We start from the raw sequence: 23,346 nt of genomic DNA, 5'->3' as shown, positions 1-23,346 counted from the left end.
GACTTCTCAGCTCTGTGGAAAACTGAGAACTGAGGAGAGACGCGCCCTACGCTGGGCGGGAAGGCACTCGCGCATGCACAGTGCGGCAGTCGCAAACTTTCTGAAGTTCTACAAGCAAATCTGCTTGTAAAGCTGTTCACATCTGGGCTCCGTGGATGGCGTCACCCACATGCGAGAATATGCTGCCTGCTTGTCCTGGGATAAAGCCTTTCGGGAGCTAGGGGAGAGCTTAAAACCTTTTGTAAAGACTATAGCTTTCTCAGTACTGCCTACATATGGAAAAGGAGAGGAAAGAGTTAAAAACACAGAGGACTTCAATAGGTGGCTCAAAGCCTGGTGTCATCAAGAAGGCTTTAGGTACATAGGAAGATGGGGAAATACATGGAAGGACAAGAAGCTATATTGTATTGATGGGCTACATATTACTACAGCAGGAAAAAGAATCCTTGCAGAGAAATTTAAACAATATGGGGCTCATAATCGAAAGAGAAAAATGTTCAAAACCGGCCTATGTTGGCACTTGGACGATCATCAGTCAAAAACGTCCAAGTGCCGATAATAAAACCAGGTTTTGGACGTTTTAAAAACGACTTAGGCCTTCACAGTGCCTCTGAACAACCATAGCTAAACGGGGCATTTCAGGAGGAGTGTCGAGGGCGGGATTTGGGCAGGACATGGGCAGGCTTAGACTTAGTCGTACTGCATGTATAACCGAAAGTTATACAGCACAACATAGACGGAACTTGGACATTGTGACTTAGACCATTTAAAACATGGTCTAAGTCACAAAAACCCACCTAAAGTCACCACATAAGCACTGCAGACACAAACTACAGACCCCCCCCCCACACTACCCCAGTAATCACTGATCCCCCCCAACCCCATAAAAATTGTAATCACACCTTTAAAATTCAGCCTAGTAGACATGCACAGAGGCGGCTTAAGTCTTCTTGGGGGTGGGTTGGGGACCTATGGAGAGGAGGACCCATGCCCATAAGCCCCTGTAATCATTGCATTGATATTGAAACATGTGCACTCCCCTATACACCCCCAAAACTCTTTTACTGGCATATAAGTGGCTCCTGGGGTGATAGATAAGTGGGTCTAGGGGATTCTAGAGGTGGTTTGGGGGGCTTACCATGACCTATAAGGGAGCTGTAGTGAAATGATGACATGGCACCCTTTTTGTGAAGTTCACAGCAGTGCCCTGTAAGGTACCCCACTATTTAGGTGCCATGTCTGGGTGTTCAGTCCATCACTTTGCAGACCCCTCCCACGTCCAACAGGGCTTGTTCTAGGCGTTTTTGACTTGGACGAAAAGTTGGATGAAAATGTGGTATAAAGATGGATGATTTAACGGCATGGACAATCAGATTGGCAGGACATATAGACGATTTTCGAAACGAAAAAAAATCTGAACATATTTTTCTAAAATGTGTCCTACACTGTTTTACTTTGGACGACTTGCTACTTAGACGAAAATGGACTTAAACAGTCCTTTCAATTATGCCCCTCTGTGTTTCTAGGCATTTAAACTAGAAGATGGGGGTGGAATATGTATGAAGTACAATTATAGAGGCCACCCATAGCAAAAGACAAGATGTGATGATAGAAAAGATTGCAACATAAATATTAGCAACTCACTTCTTAGCACTGGAACGGGAAGTAAAACAAAAGAAAAAACTATATATTAAGAGAGAGCAACAGGAGCCAGAGGGTCATCCAAACATGGGGGAGCAGGCTGAGGACAGCATAGACGCACCGCAGGATGGGGATGAACACAACAAAGCTCCGGGGCTGGCAACCCATGAGGAGGTTGGCAGGGGCGCCAAACCACGAGGAAAACCAGCGGAAAAGGCAAAAAACCAGGACTTAAATTGCCTATACACTAATGCTAGGAGCCTAAGAGCCAAAATGGGAGAACTAGAAGTCATAGCCAGTACAAAGGACCTGGACATAATAGGAGTCACAGAAACGTGGTGGACTGACGACAACAAATGGGATGTGGCCATACCAGGGTACAAACTCTACAGGAGGGACAGGACACACAAGAAGGGTGGAGGAATAGCGCTTTATATAAAGGACTCCATACCTTCAACCAGGATAGAAACAACAGTAAGGGCGGACGACTTGGAATCACTATGGATTAAGCTACCTGGAGGAGCTGGAGCAGACATAAAATTGGGACTGTACTATCGCCCACCTGGACAACCGGAAGCACTCGACCAGGACCTGGAGGCTGAGCTGAGGCAGATATGCAAAAGCGGAAGCGTGATGGTGATGGGAGACTTCAACTACCCTGGGATAGACTGGAGTATTGGACACTCAAACTGCACAAGGGAGACCAAATTCCTGGAAACCACGAGGGACTGTTTCATGGAACAGCTGGTCACGGAACCAACACGGGGGGATGCAACTCTCGACCTAATCCTCAATGGGCTAGGGGGACCTGCAAAGGAGGTGGCGGTGCTAGAACCCCTAGGAAACAGCGATCACAACATGATCCAGTGCAAGCTGGAAATTGGACCATCAAAGGTGAAAAGATCCACAGCGACAGCACTCAACTTCAAAAAAGGGAATTATGATGGCATGAGGAAATTGGTGGGAAAGAAACTCAACGGTAGCGAAAGGAAGATGGAGTCTGTAGAAAAAGCCTGGTCCCTACTCAAGGGCACCATGCAAGAGGCACAGAACCTGTACATCCCCAGATTCAGGAAGGGGTGCAAAAAAAACCGAAAAAAAAAACCCAGCGTGGATAACAACTGCAGTAAAAAAGGCGATAAGTGACAAGAAAGCATCGTTCAAAAAATGGAAAAAGGACCAAACAATGGACAACCAAAAGGAACACAAAGAACACCAAAGGGAGTGTCACCGTGTGGTTAAAAAAGCTAAAAGGGAATATGAGGAGAGACTGGCGGGGGAAACAACAAACTTCAAATCGTTCTTCAGATATGTGAAGGGGAAGCAACCGGCAAGGGAAGAAGTGGGGCCATTGGATGATGGAGACAAAAAAGGAGTGGTAAAAGAGGAAAAAGAGATAGCAGACAGGTTAAATAAGTTCTTCACGTCAGTCTTCACGAGGGAGGACACATCCAATATTCCGGAACCGGAGGACATCGTAAATGGGGATCGGGATGAAAAGCTGGTCCAACTAGAGGTAAGCCAAGAGGATGTCCTCAGGCAGATAGACAGACTAAAGAGCGACAAATCGCCAGGTCCGGACGGCATTCACCCAAGGGTACTCAAGGAACTAAGGAACGAAATAGCAGAGCCACTTCGCCAAATATGTAACCTATCCTTAAAAACTGGAGAGATCCCGGAGGATTGGAAAATTGCGAATGTCACACCCATCTTCAAGAAGGGTTCAAGGGGGGACCCGGGGAACTACAGGCCGGTGAGCTTGACCTCGGTCCCGGGAAAAATGATGGAAGCACTGATTAAGGACAGTATCTGTGAACACATAGAAAACAATGGACAGCTAAAGTCGAGCCAGCACGGCTTCTGCAAGGGTAGGTCATGCCTCACAAACTTATTGTACTTCTTTGAGGGGGTAAACAGACAGGTGGATAAAGGGGTATCCATTGACATCATTTACCTTGACTTTCAAAAAGCCTTTGACAAGGTACCGCACGAAAGACTGCTTAAAAAGCTGTGGAGACACGGGGTGCAAGGGGAAGTCCACCGATGGATCAAAAACTGGCTGGCGGACAGGAAACAGAGGGTTGGAGTGAAGGGCCATTACTCGGACTGGCATGGGGTCACGAGCGGAGTTCCGCAGGGGTCGGTGCTGGGACCGCTCCTGTTCAATATATTTATTAATGACCTGGAGGCAGGAACAAATTGCGAAGTTATTAAATTTGCGGATGACACCAAACTCTACCGCAGGGTTGATACCATGGAAGACTGCGAAGATCTGCAAAGGGACCTAATGACGCTAGAAGAATGGGCCAAAAAATGGCAAATGAACTTTAATGTAGGGAAATGCAAGGTCATGCATGTAGGGAAAAAGAACCCGATGTTCAGCTACAAAATGGGAGGATCATTGCTAGGGGTAAGTAACCTTGAAAGAGACCTGGGAGTGATGGTGGACACGTCTTTGAAGGCGTCGGCACAGTGCGCCACAGCCTCAAGAAAAGCAAACAAAATGTTGGGTATCATTAAGAAGGGTATCACGACCAGGACAAAGGAGGTCATCCTGCCACTGTATCGTGCAATGGTGCGACCGCATCTGGAGTACTGTGTCCAATATTGGTCGCCGTACCTCAAAAAGGACATGGCGGTACTTGAGAGAGTCCAGAGAAGAGCAACTAAACTGATAAGAGGTATGGAAAACCTCTCATATACTGACAGACTGAAAAAGCTGGGGCTGTTCTCCCTGGAGAAGCGGAGACTTAGAGGAGACATGATAGAAACCTTCAAGATCCTGAAGGGTATAGAAAAAGTAGACAGGGACAGATTTTTCAGATTACGGGGAACCACAAGTACAAGGGGGCACTCGGAAAAACTAAAAGGAGACAGGTTTAAAACAAATGCCAGAAAGTTCTTTTTCACCCAGAGGGTGGTGGACACATGGAACGCGCTTCCGGAGGCTGTGATAGGCCGGAGCACGTTACAAGGCTTCAAAGAAGGTTTGGATAGGTTCCTAGAGGATAAAGGAATTGAGGGGTACAGATAAGAGTAGCGGTAGGTTATAGGGATAGTCTGGGACCATTGCTTAGGCAATGGGCCTGATGGGCCGCCGCGGGAGCGGACCGCTGGGCGAGATGGACCTCTGGTCTGCCTCAGCGGAGGCAACTTCTTATGTTCTTATGTTCTTATACGAAAAAGGAGATTACCACTGAAAAATAACTGGAAAGCAATGACCACAAATGCTCACAGTCTAAGCAACAAAGTTCATGATCTGCAAGCCTGATGTTAGAGGTAGACCTGGATATTGTTGCTATCATAGAGACATGGTTCAGTAAATCCCATGGCTGGGATGCAAACAGACCAGGATATAATCTTTTTAGGAAGGACAGAGATGGTCAAAAAGGTGGAGGAGTAGCTCTCTATGTAAAGATCGATATTCAAGCGACTGAAATGCAAGGGACCTGGGGAGAGGAAGAAGCCATATGGAATGCTCTGAAAAGAGAAGATGGAACTTCTATCTACGTGGGTGTAGTCTACAAACCTCCGACTCAATTGCAGCAAATGATAAAAATCTGATTCTGGAAATCCAAAAGTTTGGGAAGAGGAGGTGCTGCTGTTGGGAGATTTCAACCTACCGGATGCGGATTGGAAAGTTCCATCTGCAGAATTGGAAAGTAGGGAGATTGTGCTCAGACAAATGGTGATGGAACCCACGAGGGAAAGAGCAATATTTGATCTGGTCCTCACAAATGAGGAGAGTATCTCTAATGCTCGAGTGGGTGCTCACCTGGGAAGTAGTGATCATCAAACGATTTGGTATGATATAACAGCTAAAGTGGAGAGCGGCCGCACAATACTTAAAGCCCTAGATTTCAAACATACAGACTTTAATAAAATGGAAGAGTACCTGAAGAAAGAGCTGTTAGGATGGGAGGACATAAGAGAAGTGGAAAAATAGTGGTCTAAGTTGAAAGAACATAAGAATTTGCCTCCGCCGGGTCAGACCAGAGGTCCATCCCGCCCAGCGGTCCGCTCTCGCGGCAGCCCTCCAGGTCTATCAGCTGTGCTGTGGTCCCTGACAATTCCTATAACCTACCTCAACTCCTATCTGTACCCCTCAATCCCCTTTTCGTCTAGGAACCTATCCAAACCTTCTTTGAAGCCCTGTAACATGCTTTGTCCTATCACGGCCTCCGGAAGTGCGTTCCACATGTCCACCACCCTCTGGGTAAAAAAGAACTTCCTAGCGTTTGTTCTAAACCTGCCCCCTTTTAATTTCTCCGAGTGCCCCCTTGTACTTGTGGTTCCCCACAGTTTGAAGAATCTGTCCCTGTCTACCTTTTCTATGCCCTTCAGGATTTTGAAGGTTTCTATCATGTCTCCTCTAAGTCTCCGCTTTTCCAGGGAGAATAGCCCCAGCTTTTTCAACCTGTCCGCATATGAGAAGTTTTCCATACCCTTTATCAGTTTAGTCGCTCTTCTCTGGACTCCCTCAAGTACTGCCATGTCCTTCTTGAGGTATGGCGACCAATACTGGACACAGTACTCCAGATGCGGGCGCACCATTGCACGATACAGTGGCATGACTTCCTTCGTCCTGGCCGTGATACCTTTCTTAATGATACCCAACATTTGGTTTGCTTTCCTTGAGGCCGTCGCGCATTGGGCCGATGCTTTCAATGTTGTGTCTTCCATCACTCCTAGATCTCTTTCAAGGTTACTTACCTCTAGCAGTGATCCCCCCATTTTGTAGCTGAACATCAGGTTCTTTTTCCCTACATGCATGACCTTGCATTTCTCTATGTTAAAGCTCATTTGCCACTTTTTTGCCCACTCTTCCAGTATCGTTAGGTCTCTTTGCAGGTCCTCGCAGTCTTCCGCTGCAAAGTTTGGTGTCGTCCGCAAATTTTATAACCTCACATTTAGTTCCCACCTCCAGGTCGTTAATAAATATATTGAACAGGAGTGGTCCCAGCACCGACCCCTGTGGAACTCCGCTCGTGACTCATAGCCAGTCTGAGTAGTGGCCCTTTACTCCAACCCTCTGTTTCCTGCCTGCCAGCCAGTTTTTGATCCATCGGTGGATATCCCCTTGCACCCCGTGGTTCCACAGCTTCTTAAGCAGCCGTTCGTGGGGTACCTTGTCGAAGGCTTTTTGGAAGTCAAGGTAAATGATGTCTATGGATTCCCCTTTATCCATTTGGCTGTTTATTCCCTCAAAGAAGTATAGTAAGTTTGTGAGGCACGACCTTCCCTTGCAGAAGCCGTGCTGGCTCGCCTTCAGCTGTCCATTGTTTTCTATGTGCTCCCAGATGCTGCCTTAACCAGTGCTTCCATCATCTTTTCCGGAACCAAGTTCAAGCTCACCGGCCTGTAGTTTCCTGGGTCACCCCTTGAACCCTTTTTAAAGATGGGTGTGACATTCGCTATTTTCCAGTCCTCCAGTACCTCCCCAGTTTTTAAGGATAGGTTACATATTTGGTGAAGTGGTTCCGCTATTTCGTTCCTTAGCTCTTTGAGTACCCTTGGGTGGATGCCGTCCAGACCCGGTAATTTGTCGCTCTTTAGTCTGTCTATCTGTCGGAGGACATCCTCTTGTCTTACTTCTAGTTGGAACAATGAAAAAGGCTACGGACCTTTATAAATAAAAACAAGAGAAAAAGGAAACAGATATGGTTCTCCAAACTAGTGGTGAAGAAAATAAAGGCAAAAGAGTTGGTGTTCCTGCAATATGAAAAAAAACAAGGAGTACAGAAAGGACTATCGGGTGAAACTGAAAGAAGCCAAGAGAGAGATACATCAACTGAAACCAGACACTTCATCTCATCAATCATCAACCACATAGAACAATGGTCAACAAACTCCAAACTAAAGCTAAACCCGGAAAAAACCAAGATATTTATGGCCTCCCCAACAAACAAACTAACAGAATCAGCTATCAACCTAAATGGAACGGACTTCCCAATTAACCCTACCATCAAAATCCTAGGAGTTACCCTAGATCAGCAACTGACACTCGAAGCCCATACCAACATCCTAATCAAAAATGCTTACATTTATTATGGAAACTACGTACACTAAAACCATACTTCGATTTCACATCGTTCAGACTGTTGGTCCAGTCTCTAGTCCTGAGCTCACTGGACTACTGCAACATAATCTACCTAGGATCTCACAAAAAAACCATCAAGAAATTGAGACTCATCCAGAACACAGCCATCTGACTAATCTTTAGCATGAAAAAATCCGGCCACATCACCCCATACCCCAGAATAATCTTCAAATGTGATTGCCTTTGCTTCAAGACCCTACTCGGCACCGCACCCACCTACCTCCTGAAACACCTCACCCTACAGGACAAACTCCACCTCTCGCAGAACATTACTGTTCACATTTCCTTCTCCCAAAGGATGCAAATTCAAAAGATTCCTTAACACGACATTCTCCTTTCAAGCAGGGATCTGGAACACTTTAAGTGACCTAATCCTGAACGCACCAACATATCATTCATTCAGAAAATCACTTCGACAAATTTATCTGATCCTTCTATTCTGCTCATCTCTTACCTCTTCTAATACGCTCCTTCTTCCTACCCTACCACCCCATTCACTCAAATATCTTCTACACCTTCCCAAATCTAGCTGATGCAACCTCGCTGTCCTTACAGCATCTCTTATTGTTCTTGTTGTATTCCGTCTTGAACTGAAAAGGTACGATAGGATATAAATAAAGCTATTATTATTATACATCTGGCGAATGTGCAGGACGATGAGCAAATGGCTAAAAATGTAAAAAAGGGAGACAAAAATTTTTTCTGATACCAGATATGCGTAGGCAGAACGCTGCAGAAAGAACACTTCCAGGGCTGGCAGATGGTGGGAGGCTGGCTTTGTTGCACCTCCAGCTGCCCAAAGATTTTAAAATACAGCAGCAAGGAGCTGGTAGGTGGGGGGAATCGGGAACGAAGCCTGCCTCCCGCCGTCTGCCAGTGCCCCGAAAGTGTTCTTTCTGTAGCATTCTGCATAGGCTGCAGAACACTACTGGGGTAGGCAGGCAGATAGCGGGAACCTTCTCTCCATCAGAATTGACATCGAGGGAAAGCTTGTGGGCCGGCAACATGCAATCGCTGCACGCGCCTGGCCCTTCCTTGCCCAGAGTTGCGGTGGGGGATGATTGGATGGAAAAAACAAAAGGAATTGACCCGAAAATATCCACATAGAAGAAAACCCAGAGAAAAAAAAAACCACAAACTCTGTGGAGTGACGATGTTCCTAAATGGACTTTATTTGAAAGTATCAAAGTTCCAAAGGTACACTGAAATCATCCACATAAAATAATTCCATCCACATAAAAGTAAATCATCCACATAAGAGCCTTAAAGGACCTAGTCCGCTAGGGATACATGGGGAAAGGAAGAGTAAAATTGGACATAGAGAGAAGTGAGATAGAGATGCATGAGGAACAGAAGGATGAGAGGGAGAAATGTTGGATATGGTGGTGGAGAGGGAACAGAGGGATATATTGAAGGGGAAGCAAGGGAGAAGAATGTTGGTCATAGTGATGGAAGGAGAGATGTGGCATGGTGTTGGAGAGGGGTGATAGGAGAAATGGGCATGTAGCTGGTGGGCAGTGGTGAAAAATGCTGCACATGATCTGGGGGATGAGAGAGGAAGAAAAGTTGGACTCATGGAGGAACAGAGAGATGTTGGTTGAGGAATGGAATAAGGTCTGGAGGAGAGGAAGCATGCAGGAGGCAGAAAGAAAGAAATATTGGATGCACAGTCAAATGGAAGTGCAACCAGAGACTTACGAAATCACCAAAGGTAGGAAAAATGATTTTATTTTCAATTTATCAAAATGTGTCAGTTTTCAGAATATATATCTGCTGTCTATATTTTGCACTATATTTGTCTAGTTTTCTATAATTGTTACTGAGGTGACATTGCATATATTAAAGTCATCTGCCCTGACCTCTTTGAAAAAAACAAACCCAAATACAAATGACTACACTTTCTCTGCGTACAGTATGCTTTGTGTTTTTATAATTTTGTGGTTACCATTATATATTATTAAGATTATATTGTGTGCATATGAAAAATAGATGGAAGAAATTGCATTACAATTAGTACATTAAACGCCACATGCTCCATTTTTTTTATTTCCTTCACTAAAAAAGACTTGGAAAATATCCTTCACTCTTAATATTAAAGGTTCCAAAACTGAGTCTCTCCCTCCGTTCTTCTACAAACGTTATTTTTCTACATTTGGACCTTATATTCTTCTAATTATTCACAAAAGTTTTTCCACTGCAAGTCTCCCAGCAGATTGGAAGCATTCAATCCTTTATCCGAGCATTAAAAATCCAAAAAACTCCCCCAAAGATAGTTCAAACTATCGCCCAATAGCCAACCTTCCTTTTTTAGCTAAAATAACAGAAAAAATTGTATTTCAGCAACTATCAAATTTAAAATCGAAACAACTCAGGTTCTGCATCCCAATCAAGCTGGTTTTCGTAAAAATCATTCCACTGAACAGTCCCTTCTAGGACTTACCACAACTATTCATTATTATCTTGACCAACACAAGTTTGTATTACTAATCTCTCTGGATCTTGTGGCCGCATTTGACACAATAGATCACAATCTATTACTTCAACGACTCGCCTCCATCTGTTTATCTGACCAAGTCCTGGATTGGTTCAGATCCTACATTTCTGATAGATTTTCCACAGTACATTTTAATAATTCAATTTCAAAGCCTTACCATTCTAACTTCGGTATACCACAGGGTTCCATATTATCCCCTCTACTGTTCAATATCTATCTGGCTCCCCTTCTGACTCTTTGTCAATCAATTGGATTTACGGTTTACGCATACGCCGACGACCTTCAACTTTTGCATACCATTGATCCTACAAGCCTAAATGATATATCTTCTATCAATCAAAAGTTATCCACAATTCATGTTTGGCTAAATACTAATATGCTCTCTTTTAGCATTACTAAAACTAGTACTGTGCTTTTCCCATGGAAAGAAGGGTTACAACTAATTGCCCCAGTTTCTATTGATAATATCCCACTTAAACCGATTACTACTATTAAAATTTTAGGCGTTCTTATTGACAATAAACTTTCATTTCGCCCACAAATTAGTGCACTCGTTAAAAATTGCTTTTATCAGCTAAGGATGATTAGATCACTGGTCCCCCTTCTTAATGCCAAATCTCTTAATGTGCTAATTCATTCCCTTGTAATATCCAAAATGGATTATTGTAATTCTTTATTAAAAAGGATATGTTTAAAAGATATAAAACATCTTCAATTAATCCAAAACACAGCTATCAAGCTCATATCTGGCTCCAATAAATATGACCATGTTACCCCGCTATTGCAAAAAGCCCACTGGTTACCCGTCATACACAGGATAACATATAAAATTGCTCTTTTGACTTTTAAAACTCTACAAACCAACGCCCCAGCATTCGTCGATAGACTTTTGATTCCATTCGATCCCCCGAGAGCCCTTAGATCAATTTCACAGCACACCCTTAATGTTCCTTCTTTGAGATTAATTGGTACTCGTCGAACCTTCATCTTTTCTGTGACTGCTCCAATGATCTGGAATTCTCTTCCTATATATTTAAGATCTGAAAGTAATCTACAGAAGTTTAAAAGCAATGTCCAGCAATTTTTAACTCCCCCTATCCCTATTGTGTTTCCCTTTCATGTACTTTTCCTATATAAAAATTGTAGCTCTCCCTTCATTCCCAATGTCTCTTTAGTCTTGAGAAGTTATGTACGTCTAATCAATTAAAATTGTTTGTCTCCTTGAAATCCTATAAATTTTTAAAATTATTGTACAACGCTTTGTACCTTAGGATAAGCATTTAATCAAATACTCAAACTTGATACTATTATGGGGACAGAGTCAGGGGCAGAGTTTGGGCGGGTGGGGGTACTCGGTTGGTATTTGTTAGGCTTAAGGGGGTACTTGGCTTGAAAAGGTTGAGAAACACTGGTCTAGAATGTCTCCACTATTGCACTGGAATATGTAGTTCCAGTGTATATGACGAGACACTAACAAACCACATGCATTCATGACAAAAGTAGCAATGTTGCTGCCTTCTATACCCCCAAATCACTCACCAACTTTGAAAAATGGAAAAGTAAGATATCCTTCTTCCTCTCTCCAACCCCCAAGATGTGTTGTCATGTAAAGTAAGAGCAGTTAGGTCCAGCTGTTCTAAATTTAAAAAGAACACAAACCACAACTCAAGACATTTCACCAATTATAAATCTCTGTTCCATTAAAACAAAGCTAACGCAGTGAAGCAAAAGGCCCTAAGGATTGGTCTGAATCTTGCATTTACCAAGCCTGACATGTGTGCTTCAACAATTCATTCTACTGCTGATTACTGTTGAACAGTTCACTTCTGGTTAAGATCCAAATGCTATGTCTGCACCCTGCATAATCCTCTGTTTAAAAATGGAAAACAAAATGTGTTGTATTGAGGCATGTCATTCATAGGTATTTGTAATCATCTTGTCCATTGAACTAAGGTGGTATTCTATCCTATTCCATTTTGTGAATTAAAGAGGCTATGCTTTGAAAACAATGTCATTAAACTCACTTAAACTAGGCACAGAAATGTGGATAATGCTACACACAACAAAGTCAAGATGCTTCAAGTATAAAAACAAAGTCTTTATTTCTCCATTTCTTTGGCTCTACCCCCCTCCAGAATTATGTTTTTGGCATTAACACAGTGTTTTAGTTTAAAACATTCAATCATGTTTTTAGATTATTTTTTTAATTACATTCTTCTTACATGGTTCTAGTACAATAGTCAGAATAGCGTTCTGAATTAATTTTCTAATTCAGTCAGCACAGGGAAGATATAAGAGAAAAGAGTCTTATCAAAGTTTAAACCATCCAAGACCATGTAAGATGCTGGAAAAAGTCAGAATTACTAGAAGTTTATAATCATCTGATAAGATTACAGGTCCAGTAAAACAACCTATAAAATGACTTGTTCCTCTTCAGTCCCTTGTGTCATTCAATGTTCCTTGAGAAGCAGCCAGATGGATGCTACAAGCAGGAAAGGAGGATGAAGTTACAAAAACGTAGTGCAGTGCTTCCCAAATTCAGTGGTCTTGATTCATTTTTGAGCTGGGGCCACTTTGGATTCTAATGAGCTGAAGGAGAGCCACCAAATTTCTTCCCATAAGGGGCCATGATACTGCTGACCAGTGTATGTCAACAGCATCCATCTCAACCTTCAGATTTCATTTGGGGTATCCTCAAGGTTTGAGCATTTCCAGATGCATTCTCTTTTGTCTATTGAGAAATGCATTGTCCTTCAAGCATGTAGCTCTTCCCTCCATCCACTTTCCCCTTTCTGTCCTGAGTCTGGGTAGAAAGGCAAAGTAGCAGAAAAAATGAACAGAAAGACAATGGGGGCCACCACTAGCCCCTGGGCCTTGCACTGAAGAACACTGCCCAAGTTGGTCCTGGAGTACCCCTTCCCAGTCATATTTTTATGATATCTACAATGACTATATATGAAAGATTTGAATACAATGGAGGCAGTATATGCAAATCAACCTCATGTACAGTCATAGTAGATATCCTGAAAACCTAACTGGCAAGGGGTACTCCAGGACCAACATGAGAAATACTGATGTAGTGAATTACATACTGTAAAGAAGGAGCAATGTGTAGGATTCTTCTTCCAAGGATGCAGCTGCTAGACACCACAGCCTTGGGCACTTGTATAGAGTCAGTTGTCTCTCAGCAAGTAGCAGCTGCTATGCCACTACTCAGAATATCCCTTGAATATTTTTTTTTAAATCCCACAGAAAAACAGGTGCCAGTGGGAGTTTGTAATACCTTTCTCCCCAATCAAATTTTTCCTTTTAACTTCAATAATACTGTTGTTCTATACCCTTCCAAAATTCTTCCCTATTTCAGCCTCCCCCTTCTCCATTCTGGATCCTGGCAATTTCTCTCAGCACTGGATTACCCATTCTGCTCTTATTGGACCCACCTCCTCCATTTAGCAGCAGGAGCCAAATTTTAGGCATCCTTTTTTTCTGGTCTCACCTGTAACTGTAATACTAATGTTTTAATTTCAACTGATTTCTTCCCTCCACACAGAAAAGCATTTCCAAATCTTGTTTCATTAAACACTTAGCAAATGTAGATCTCAATTTCCATCAACTGTCATTAAATTATAGTATTGAAGAAATTCTGTGTAGCGGAACTCCCCATTCGTCTAAAAAAATAAACACATTTTCCTGAACTATGAATTTATTAAAGCTATTGACTAGGGTTGCACTGCATATTCTTGCCATCTATTCCAAATGCTCAGACTTGGAAATAATGGTCTAGGTTGGATGAAATGGCCAGATTTCTGGCATGAAGAGGATGATAGTGCTGCACATTTGTGCTCAGTCTTTCCGTATTTCAGGTGCAAAACTTCAATGACATTATTTTACAGGCTTTTGTAAATCAATCAAAATAATCTGATGTCTGAACCAACTCATGCACCAACAGTAATCAAAAAGATGTATATTACATATAATTCACTTGTCAAATTTGGTATATAAAGAGTTATATACACATACAAATTTTAGAAAAAGAGCAAATTAAATGAAGTGTCACATGATGGAAGGCCAAGATGCCTTTTCCATATGACTTGGTTTATATTAGGGTTCCTCCCTATACCAGGAGCCTGTGCACACAGGTGTGATGTTCCATTGTAAGATTTAGCCATTAACCTACATATTGATTCTTACATTATACCGAGTCACATTTCAATGAATTATATAAAACAAATCTAATCAAAACAGTATCAGTCCTCAAATAGCTGGGCAAATCTTACCATAATTTGCACATTTTTAGAATGCAACCAGTGTCTTGAATCTCAGATTCCTGTGACAGCAGTAATAGCTTAATAGCTTCAGTAAACAGGGAGTACTGACAATATTTTGGGGCATAGGTGACTATTCATGCTAATATATGCCAGAAAAATCATCTTTTCACTTGATGGCTTCATTTTATAATTATTTGTTGCTGAAAAAGAATGAGGGACCCTCGTACTTCAAAACTTATGAGTATGTGCCATTATATACAATGATAGTAGCTGTAATTTACTTTCATTAGTGTAAAATAAACAGTCCAAGCTCAATGGTTGTTTCATAAAACCAACCATACATCTACATCTGCCATCTGAAGGAGTGATCTTGTCTGGTCTCCAAATTACAATCTTTTGTTTGTCCATTATCACAATCTATAAAAGCTCCAACTGTTTTCAAGACAAATACAACACAGAATTCTGCATTTGGTAGAGGAACTACATCTCAGAATGTAATGGATAACTAGATAGCTACCCGAAACACAAATGGATATGCTTTGTTTCACTATATCCACTGTTTCCTCTGTGTTAAGATTTGTAAATATTTAAAAATGTGAGACTTAAAGATTAGAAATGATCCTAATCCATAAAAACACTGCCAGTATTTCCTGGAAATGCATGTTAAAATTGTGGAGCTTGGCAAAGGAGTTGTCTCCACCTCTAATCAACCCTTCACTTTCATTACAGAGCTGCTTCTATTCATTGCAGAAAATAACCACTATTTAATTGCTTAACGATTTCTCAATAAAAATGTCTTTAGGACAAATAATTAAAATTGGTTTATCGGACTTGGACCACAAGAGCAAAATGTGATCTTGTGCTTCATTACAGAAGTATGATCCACTAAAAGCCACTGTACTATTATGGTTCTATAGAAATTCTGCGTAGTCTAAAAATGCTGTAATTACCTTGGAAAAATTATCATTCACAAACCAGTTCTAGGACAGCTAGTATTGATTTAGTCACAGCAGTTTCCTTCATGTTTGTAATATGTTTCTGAGTTCATAACTAATAAACTTTGAAGGGAAAGTTAGGAAAAGGATGCAGTCAACCCAAAGAATACACAGGTTTCACACCTGAAAGGAATCATTGTATCAGTAGTAAAATTGCACAGGATATGTCAAGTGTAGAGGAAGGAAACAACAAAGTTTGGCAGATGGTAATGCTCTTGTGAGGGAATTCCAGACAAGTAATGTTTATCTTCCATTAACTTATTTAATTAGCCTAAATAAGATCAATGCCTCCAACTGGACTGAAGTTGTAAATTCCAGGGACTGGAAAACAGCCATATTTTATACTAGATCTTTCTTGTCTTGTTTTCACTGGCCTGCTGTATATGGCCAGTTGAATGTGCTGCCAGACAACAGCATGTCCCTAATTAGTGTTTCAATAGGAGTCTTCCCCACCAACCGCATAAAGAAGAGCTGCGAGATAAGAGAGGCTGGCACAGCTCGAAGTGCTGGCAACCGCAGCAGAAGCCGGCCAAAGCGTTGTGGTTGCGAAGGATATTGGGAGCGGACATACTCTGTGAGGGCCACTTGAGCTTTCTCCTGCAAGTTCTCCACATGACCAGGGTCCGTCAGGCCACATGCATCTGAAGTAAAGCAGAAGACAAAATTAGTGCACACTGCACAACAAGAAATCCTTAGGTATTGAAGAAATTCATAGCAAGAAGCAGTCTTAACTACAGAGTTTGTGGTAATTAGCAATTAATCATTGGTCCAGCCATGCACAATTTTTTTTTTTAATCATTCATGGATTTCAATAGAGCGGTACAACTTTCAGGCTGTATATCTGGCAAGCTAAGAAATATTTTCAATAGATAGACTGTTTCGTTTACTTTTTAGACTTACACATTCTTGCCAAATAAGAAAAATACATTGCTAAGCATCTTAAAACAGGGCATGTCTAATCTCCCCCTTCTCCTAGTTAAGAATATATTTTGGAGAGAAAAAAAGATGCTCCAGGAATAAGACAGAAAAACCAAAACCATGAAATTTGTCAGCTGATATTTGGCGCATTGGGGGTAGTATATTTGGTCAGAGAAATCCAAGTGCTGTAATTCAACAGAAAATTGAGCATTTCTTCTATCAAATCACTTAGGACTCCTACTTCAATGCCCAACATCCAAGCAGTGCTGCTGTTATTGGTTTAGCTGTGCATTAAACCTCTTCAGTCCTACAGGGATATATTAGAAAACTAAAAGCTACTTTTACAAAGCTGCGGTACCAATTCCTCCACGGCAAATGCACCAAAGCTCATAGGAATTAAACGGGCTTCAGTACATTTGCTGTACGGGAATTGCTACCGAGGTTTTATAAAAAGGACCCTAAATGACATACAATCGCCATTATGGTAGCAACCTAATAATACACAGTGCACTGCAACGTTCTGGGACTCAGCTGAAAATGAAAAGAAATCACAGAAATCAAAAGGCTTGAGAACTCTGATTACTAATTACAAAATTAAAAATACTTGTTGTTTTATACAGGTTTTCAAAGTAATCAACAGCAACTATACTATTTCTAAGTTATTAGGGTTGTGTGAAAATGTCAACATATTCACATCTAACATTTCTAATGTTAACAGATTTTTGTAAATATTAAATAAATTTTTATAAAAGCATCTGTACATACACTTAATACATTAATTCAGACTTTCTTCTCTATCTGCTTCAAACATTTGAAACCTGTGAACAGCAGCCAGTGTCAAAGCTAAATATTTTCTTCTGATCAATTTTTAAATATATTTTAAGGTAAAACTGCACACATGGACATACATTTCAAAAGCTGTACCAATTCAAATTGTGTGTACCTTATGAACATTGCTCTTCTCAAACACAAATTAAAGTGGGTTCATGTTCTACAACCCTGTGTTTAAAACAGGGGAAAAATAGTGCAGGTACATCTGATTTTCAAATGTATGTGTATCACAAAGTATACTAACAATTATTCTAGGGCGACAGACACTCTTCCTGAACCTCTGGGTAGTCAATACCTTTTTGAGTATTCTTGTGGGGAGCTTCACTAGCATTCTTTTGCTCAACTTCCCATTCTTCTGGGCTGTCCTCCAATCCTCATTTGTCTCTCTACATGCAAGATGATAGGAGCCTGTCTTATCTGCTCTTATTTTCAGTTAAATTTGGTCTTTTTTGCTAACAGTTTGCAAGGCTTTTCAGTGCTGTTCGCTTAATTTTTAACCTGAAGACACAGATCATGTGACACCTTCTTACAGTACTGGCTTCCTGTGGAGGCTAGAGTATTTTTTAAATTTGGATGTACATGTTACAAAGTCTCATTTGGTCTTATACCAAGTTATCTAGTGCACAGTTCTTCAACCGCCGGTCCGCAGGAAATTTTTGCCGGTCTGCGCAGGGCCGGCAAGATTGACTCACTTCAACTTCCTGCCGGTCCGCGCAGGGCCGGCAAGATCAACATGTGAAGCGTGTGCTGGGCCGGAGAGATCTTGGGGAGCCTCCGAAAGTGGCTTTCTCCCCTCTCTGCAGCTCTCCTTTACTTCCCAGCGCAGCGATAAACGAAGGCTTTTGCTGAGTCACGGCTGCCTCTGATGATGCAACTTCCTCTTTCCTCAGAGGCAGCGCGATCCAACAAAGGACCCGAGGCTGCCTTCGTGAATCGCTGCGCTGGGAAGTAAGAAGAGCTGCTGGGAGGGGAGAAAACCACTATCAGAGTCTGGGAAGCTGCTGGGCAGGGGGAAAAAGGGACAGCTGCTACTGGAGAGGGAGAAGGAGAGATGCTTCTGGGAGGGGAGGAGGGAAAGGAATCTGGGAAGCTGCTGGGCAAGGAAAAAAAGGGACAGCTGCTACTGGAGAGGGAGAAGGAGAGATGCTGCTGGGAGGGAAGAGAATTACTGCTGGACAGGAGGAGGAGGGAAGGGAGAATGAAAAAAGGAAGGAAACAGCTGGCAGAGAGATTAGAGGAGGGGAAGGGAAGACACAGGCATGAGAAAGTAGAGAGATTGATGATAGGAAGGGGTCAGCAGAAAAATAAGCAGACAGGGACAACGATGATAGATCTGGTGTAGGAGAGATAAAAATGAAGAAAGCAGTGAAGCTGGAATGAATCATGTAAAAAGGAGAGAGGGGGCACAAGCTGGATGGAAAAGGGAGAGGGGCTTAGAAAGAAGACAGATACCATATGGAAGGGGGAGAGGACAGACAATGGATGGAAGGGGCAGATGCTGGATTGAAGAGACAGAGAGGGCAGACGCTGGAAGGAAGAGAGTGAAAAGAAGATTGAAAGCAGAAACCAGAGACGACAAAAGGTAGAAAAAAATAATTTTATTTCTATTTTGTGATTAGAATATATCAAATTTAAATATATATCCTGCTAGAGCTGGTGTTAGACATAACTGGGGACTGCAAAGCCCAGGCAGTGCTTCTTTAGCTTCCAGCTGGCTTAGGGCGCTCTCTGACCAGGGGGCAGTTGCCCTAGTTGCACTCCCCTAAAACTATTCCTGTCATGTGTGACTGCAGTATTCTGTTAGCATGATATTTCTGTGTAGCATTCTGTAATAATTTGGCTTGTTCAATTTTCTTGATAGTAGAGGGGATATTTGTGAAGGGGAGATGAGACAGGGATTTTGTTGATCCTTGCTCTGTATTATTTGTATTTATAAAATGACAATTGTACAGAATATTGTTTCTTTTTATACTTTAATAAAATACATTCAATATAAAATCATAACTGAGGCTTGTATGGATGGGATCAGATGATTTGTGGGGACCGACTCGCGGAGATGGGACGGAAACGGGGTTTTTAAATTTTAGTCCTAGTAGTTTGCCGGTCCACAAAATAATTCTTTTTTTTCTGCCGGTCCATGGGTGTAAAAAGGTTGAAGAATGCTGATCTAGTGGATCAGTTCTTATTTGCCAGTCCTAGATGTTCGCTGCATACCCCTGCATTGTTTGCCTTTCCAGCTGTAAGGGTCTGTGTATAGAAAAGATATTTTCAACTTTTACACTTCCCCCTCCCCATTCGTGGTTTCTGCACTCGCTATTTCACATAATTGCGATTTTTTTTTGGGGGGTGGAGGGGGAAAAAAGCAAACTCATATTTTTGCCTTCCCCCCGGCATCTCGGCCTTACCTGGTGGTCTAGCAGGCTTTCGGGGCAGGAGCAATCTTCCTACGCTCCTGCCCTATGTAGATTGCCAATAGGAAATGGCTTCCGTGAGCCATTTTCTATTGGCGATCTGCACAGGGCAGGAGCGTAGGAAGATCGCTCCTGCCCCGAAAGCCCGCTAGACTACCAGGTAAGGCCGCAATGCCAGAGGGAGGCGGGGGTGGGTTAGACCGGATATTCACGGTATTTCCCTATTCGCGGTCCGGCTCTGCCCCTATCCCCCGCGAATTACGAGGGAGATGTGTACTATCATTTCAAGCTGCTAGCTGGGATACTGAATTTCATCATTTACTGGCTGGCTCTACTTCCTATTTATATTTTAGGAAATTATTGAAAGCTTATTTGTTTGCAAGATTTTTGGAAAACTGATTTTTGTACTTCACTGTGACTATTCAGTTCCCTTTACCTGTTAAACTATATAGAACTGTAAGGTTTTATGGTATATAAATGGGATTTTATGTTATGTTATCCCACTCTTAGGACAGCTCTGGCTGCGGGAGAGCACAGACTCAGAGACAAAGGGTCTGCTTTCAAGGAGCAGACTGCTTTGCAGTGCACCCACTTGAACAGCCTACACTAACAGTTCAGGGGCACAGGGACAGCCTGGTTCAGCATGGCCATTTAAATATGGCTGTTTCATCACAGCCGTTGTATTGGCAAGTGCTTACCTTACTGATGTTGTGAGGTTTGAAAGCGATGGGGAGAGGTAATAGCCCTCCTCGCTCCACTGGTGCTTCTTTCCTTTCCCTTCACCAAACCATGGTCTTCTGCCTCCGCATCATCTGGTGACTTCAAGGTTTGAAAGAGGGGGGCATAACACCCCCCCCCCACACACACACACAGGTGCTTCTTTCCTTTCCCTTCACCCACCCATGGTCTTCTTCTGCCTCTGCATCATCAAGGTTTGAAAAAAGGTGTGTGTAGGGGGGGTGGACACACATCATCACAGATGCATCGTAAGGTTTCCCTTTATATTGGAACAGAAAGTTGGCCAGAGGGAGGACTTCCGAGGTAAAAGGTTGACTTTGAGAGGGTGTCTTAATATTAAGAGATGAAACAGCCTGTGATGAAATGGCTGCGATGAACTAACTGTTCCATGCTAAACTGGCTGCACCGAAACGGCTGTGCTGAATTGCTGACCATTCCCTTGGGAGCAAGGTTCATCCTCAGTGGGCTTAAGCGAAGGCTGAATGGCAGTTTTCCCAGAATCAGGACCAACTGCTTTCCTCCCCCTGTTTACATGCATGAGATTCAGTGGGGATTGAGGTCTCCAGCCGGTTCGTTGAGCCCAAGAGGCAGTCAGAAGACACAAGCAGTTCATGGATTCCAGGCTTGTTGAGGCAGATGTTCTCTCTGTAAGCTATACAGCTTGCACACTTGCAGCTCCCAGCACGGCACAATCAAAATCAAAAGCTCCCCCCAGCAAAATCAGGGGGGAGCTTTAAAATCTATTTTTTTTTTTTCGGGGGAGGGGGATTTCTGGGGTTAGAGTTATGTTCCCCACCTCTAAAATCTCTCATTTTAAGTCCCCAGTGTAGCTCCGCAGGGCCGTTTTTGGTGCTAAAATCGCTGCCACAACAGCCATCTCGGATTTCCCCATTTGAAAATAAAACCCTCTATCTACCTCAAAACACCTTGATTTTGCTTTAAAACAGGTGTGATGGACTGCTCAGACCAGGATACCTTGGATTCATGCCAAGTTTGCAATGGATGGTCCTCTGAGTATAATATGGGTGGGGCGAGAGTGCCGTGCGCTAGATGGGGAAGTTCAGTCTGAGGAAGACTGGGACGAAATAGGCTCTATTTCAATGCCTTTACTTTTCCAGGGTCAGATATGGTGGAGGCCCCTGATCTCGGGGAAGACCCGACTGTGCGCAGACTGTTTAAGCCTTCAACACCTTTGGAGGTGATCATGGAATCTCTACAGGAATTAAAGATAGAGATTCCATAGTCCTCTGCTACACAGTGCTCACTTATAGGTAGCACAAAGGCACAGACTACCTGTTTTCCCTTTCATCATGACATTACCAAAATGCTCATGGACCACTGGGAGGTCCTGGAGGGGCCCCTTTGGGTGGCTAAAGCAATAGCAAAGCTCTATCTGATGGATGTGGAATTTATTTAACCAGCTCTTTGTTCCACTGAAAGTGGATTCACTGGTGGCACAGTGAAGGCAGCATGGTATTAAAGGATACCCAGGACCACTGGCTGGATTTTGTTCATAAGAAGCTTTTTAAGGCTGCAGCCTCAGGTTTGAAAGCAGCTGTCTTTTGTCGCTTGGGCTTGCCACTCCAAGTTGCGCCACGATCCGGAGACTATTGTCAGGAGGGATCTCCAGTTTTTTAATGTCTAGAGTGGATTACTGTATTTTTCGCTCCATAAGACGCACCCACCTGTACAGGAGGAAAAACCAAGAAAAAAAATTCTGAACCAAATGGTGGTCAGGGTAGGCTGGGACAGGGTACATCTAGTGGTGGGCACGTCAAATGGTAGGCACATGTAGTGGCAGCCAGCCAGCCCCCTGCCAAGGCAGCCAGCAATCAGCCAGCCAGCCCCAAGGCAACCAGCCAACCCACCCCAAGCCAGCCAGCCAGTCCACCCCAAGCCAGCCAGCCAACTAGCCAACCCACCCCAAGCCAGCCAGCCACAAGCCAATCAGCCTAAAGGCAAAGGCAGGCAGGCAGGCACACACACACCCCGGTACCTTTTTTGCCATCCCGGCAGTCCAGAGCACTTCCGCACTCCTGCCTCAATTCCCCTGCTCTCTTCCAGCAGCAGGACACGAACTGACAGGCAGCCATTCGGAGTGCAGTGCACCGCTATGCCACCGACACTGCCAGAAGAGAGCAGGGGAACCGAGGCAGGAGCGCAGAAAGCATGCTGGACTGCCAGGATGGCAAAAAAATAAATAAATAAAATACAGGTTTTTAGCGTTTTTTTACATTCACTCCTTAAGATGCACCCTTATTTCCACCCCCTTTTTGGTGGAAAAAGTACGTCTTTTGGAGCAAAAAATACGGTATGTAGCTGATGCTCTGTATGACTTTTTCAGAATTATCAGGCTGTCATAGGGGAAAACACCCTCCAGGGATTCAAGACAAAGTTAGACTTGTCCTGCGGAACTAGAATGTACAGAGGTAGGGTGCTGGTCTTTGACCTGGGGGCCACCGCGGAAGCGAACTGCTGGGCACGATGGACCACTGGTCTGACCCAGCAGCAGCAATTCTTATGTTCCATTTCTGCCGGCAGGATGCTATGGATTAGATAGTGGACGGGGGATTTCTCCTCCAAAGCGACAGTTTAAGGAATATTTACTGTTTGGGAAAGGTCTAGACGACCTTAGGTCCAGTGTGCCGGATTGTAAGATTTTGCCAGACAGTAGACTCCGCCCCTAGGGGGGGTCAGGTCACGGTAATTTTCAGACCTCCAGACGATATCGCCAGTCCTCAGGAGGGCCTTCGGGCCAGAGATATTTTCAAAGTTCCAAAGAACTAATCTTCAGGATTCCACTCCACCACAACTCCCAAGAAGCAGTATCCCAAGAAGCCAAGCCATCAGCTGAGCTTTCACGCATCGGACATTCAATCCGATGGCATTGGCAGCCAACAAGAAGGCGGCTGAAGATGTGAGACAGAAAGCGAAGGCTTGAAAGCCTTGG

General features: G+C 43.2%; 1 protein-coding gene across 2 annotated transcripts in view; it reads right to left on the bottom strand.

Moving 5' to 3' along the window:
• Positions 1 to 12,312: 12,312 nt before the first annotated feature.
• NR2F6 (nuclear receptor subfamily 2 group F member 6) overlaps positions 12,313 to 23,346 on the bottom strand; it is a 52,787-nt gene continuing 41,753 nt past the window's right edge. For both annotated transcript variants that reach the window (XM_033956691.1, XM_033956692.1), the window contains exon 4: positions 12,313 to 16,139. In XM_033956691.1, the coding sequence (XP_033812582.1) occupies positions 15,865 to 16,139 (275 nt within the window). In that variant the 3' untranslated portion in view covers positions 12,313 to 15,864. The remainder of the gene's footprint in view (positions 16,140 to 23,346) is intronic.

The sequence above is a fragment of the Geotrypetes seraphini genome, chromosome 8, assembly GCF_902459505.1.
Source record: "Geotrypetes seraphini chromosome 8, aGeoSer1.1, whole genome shotgun sequence".
Taxonomy (NCBI): domain Eukaryota; kingdom Metazoa; phylum Chordata; class Amphibia; order Gymnophiona; family Dermophiidae; genus Geotrypetes; species Geotrypetes seraphini.
The sequence above is the reverse complement of the archived record's forward strand: the minus strand, read 5'-3'. Positions and strand labels throughout refer to the sequence as shown.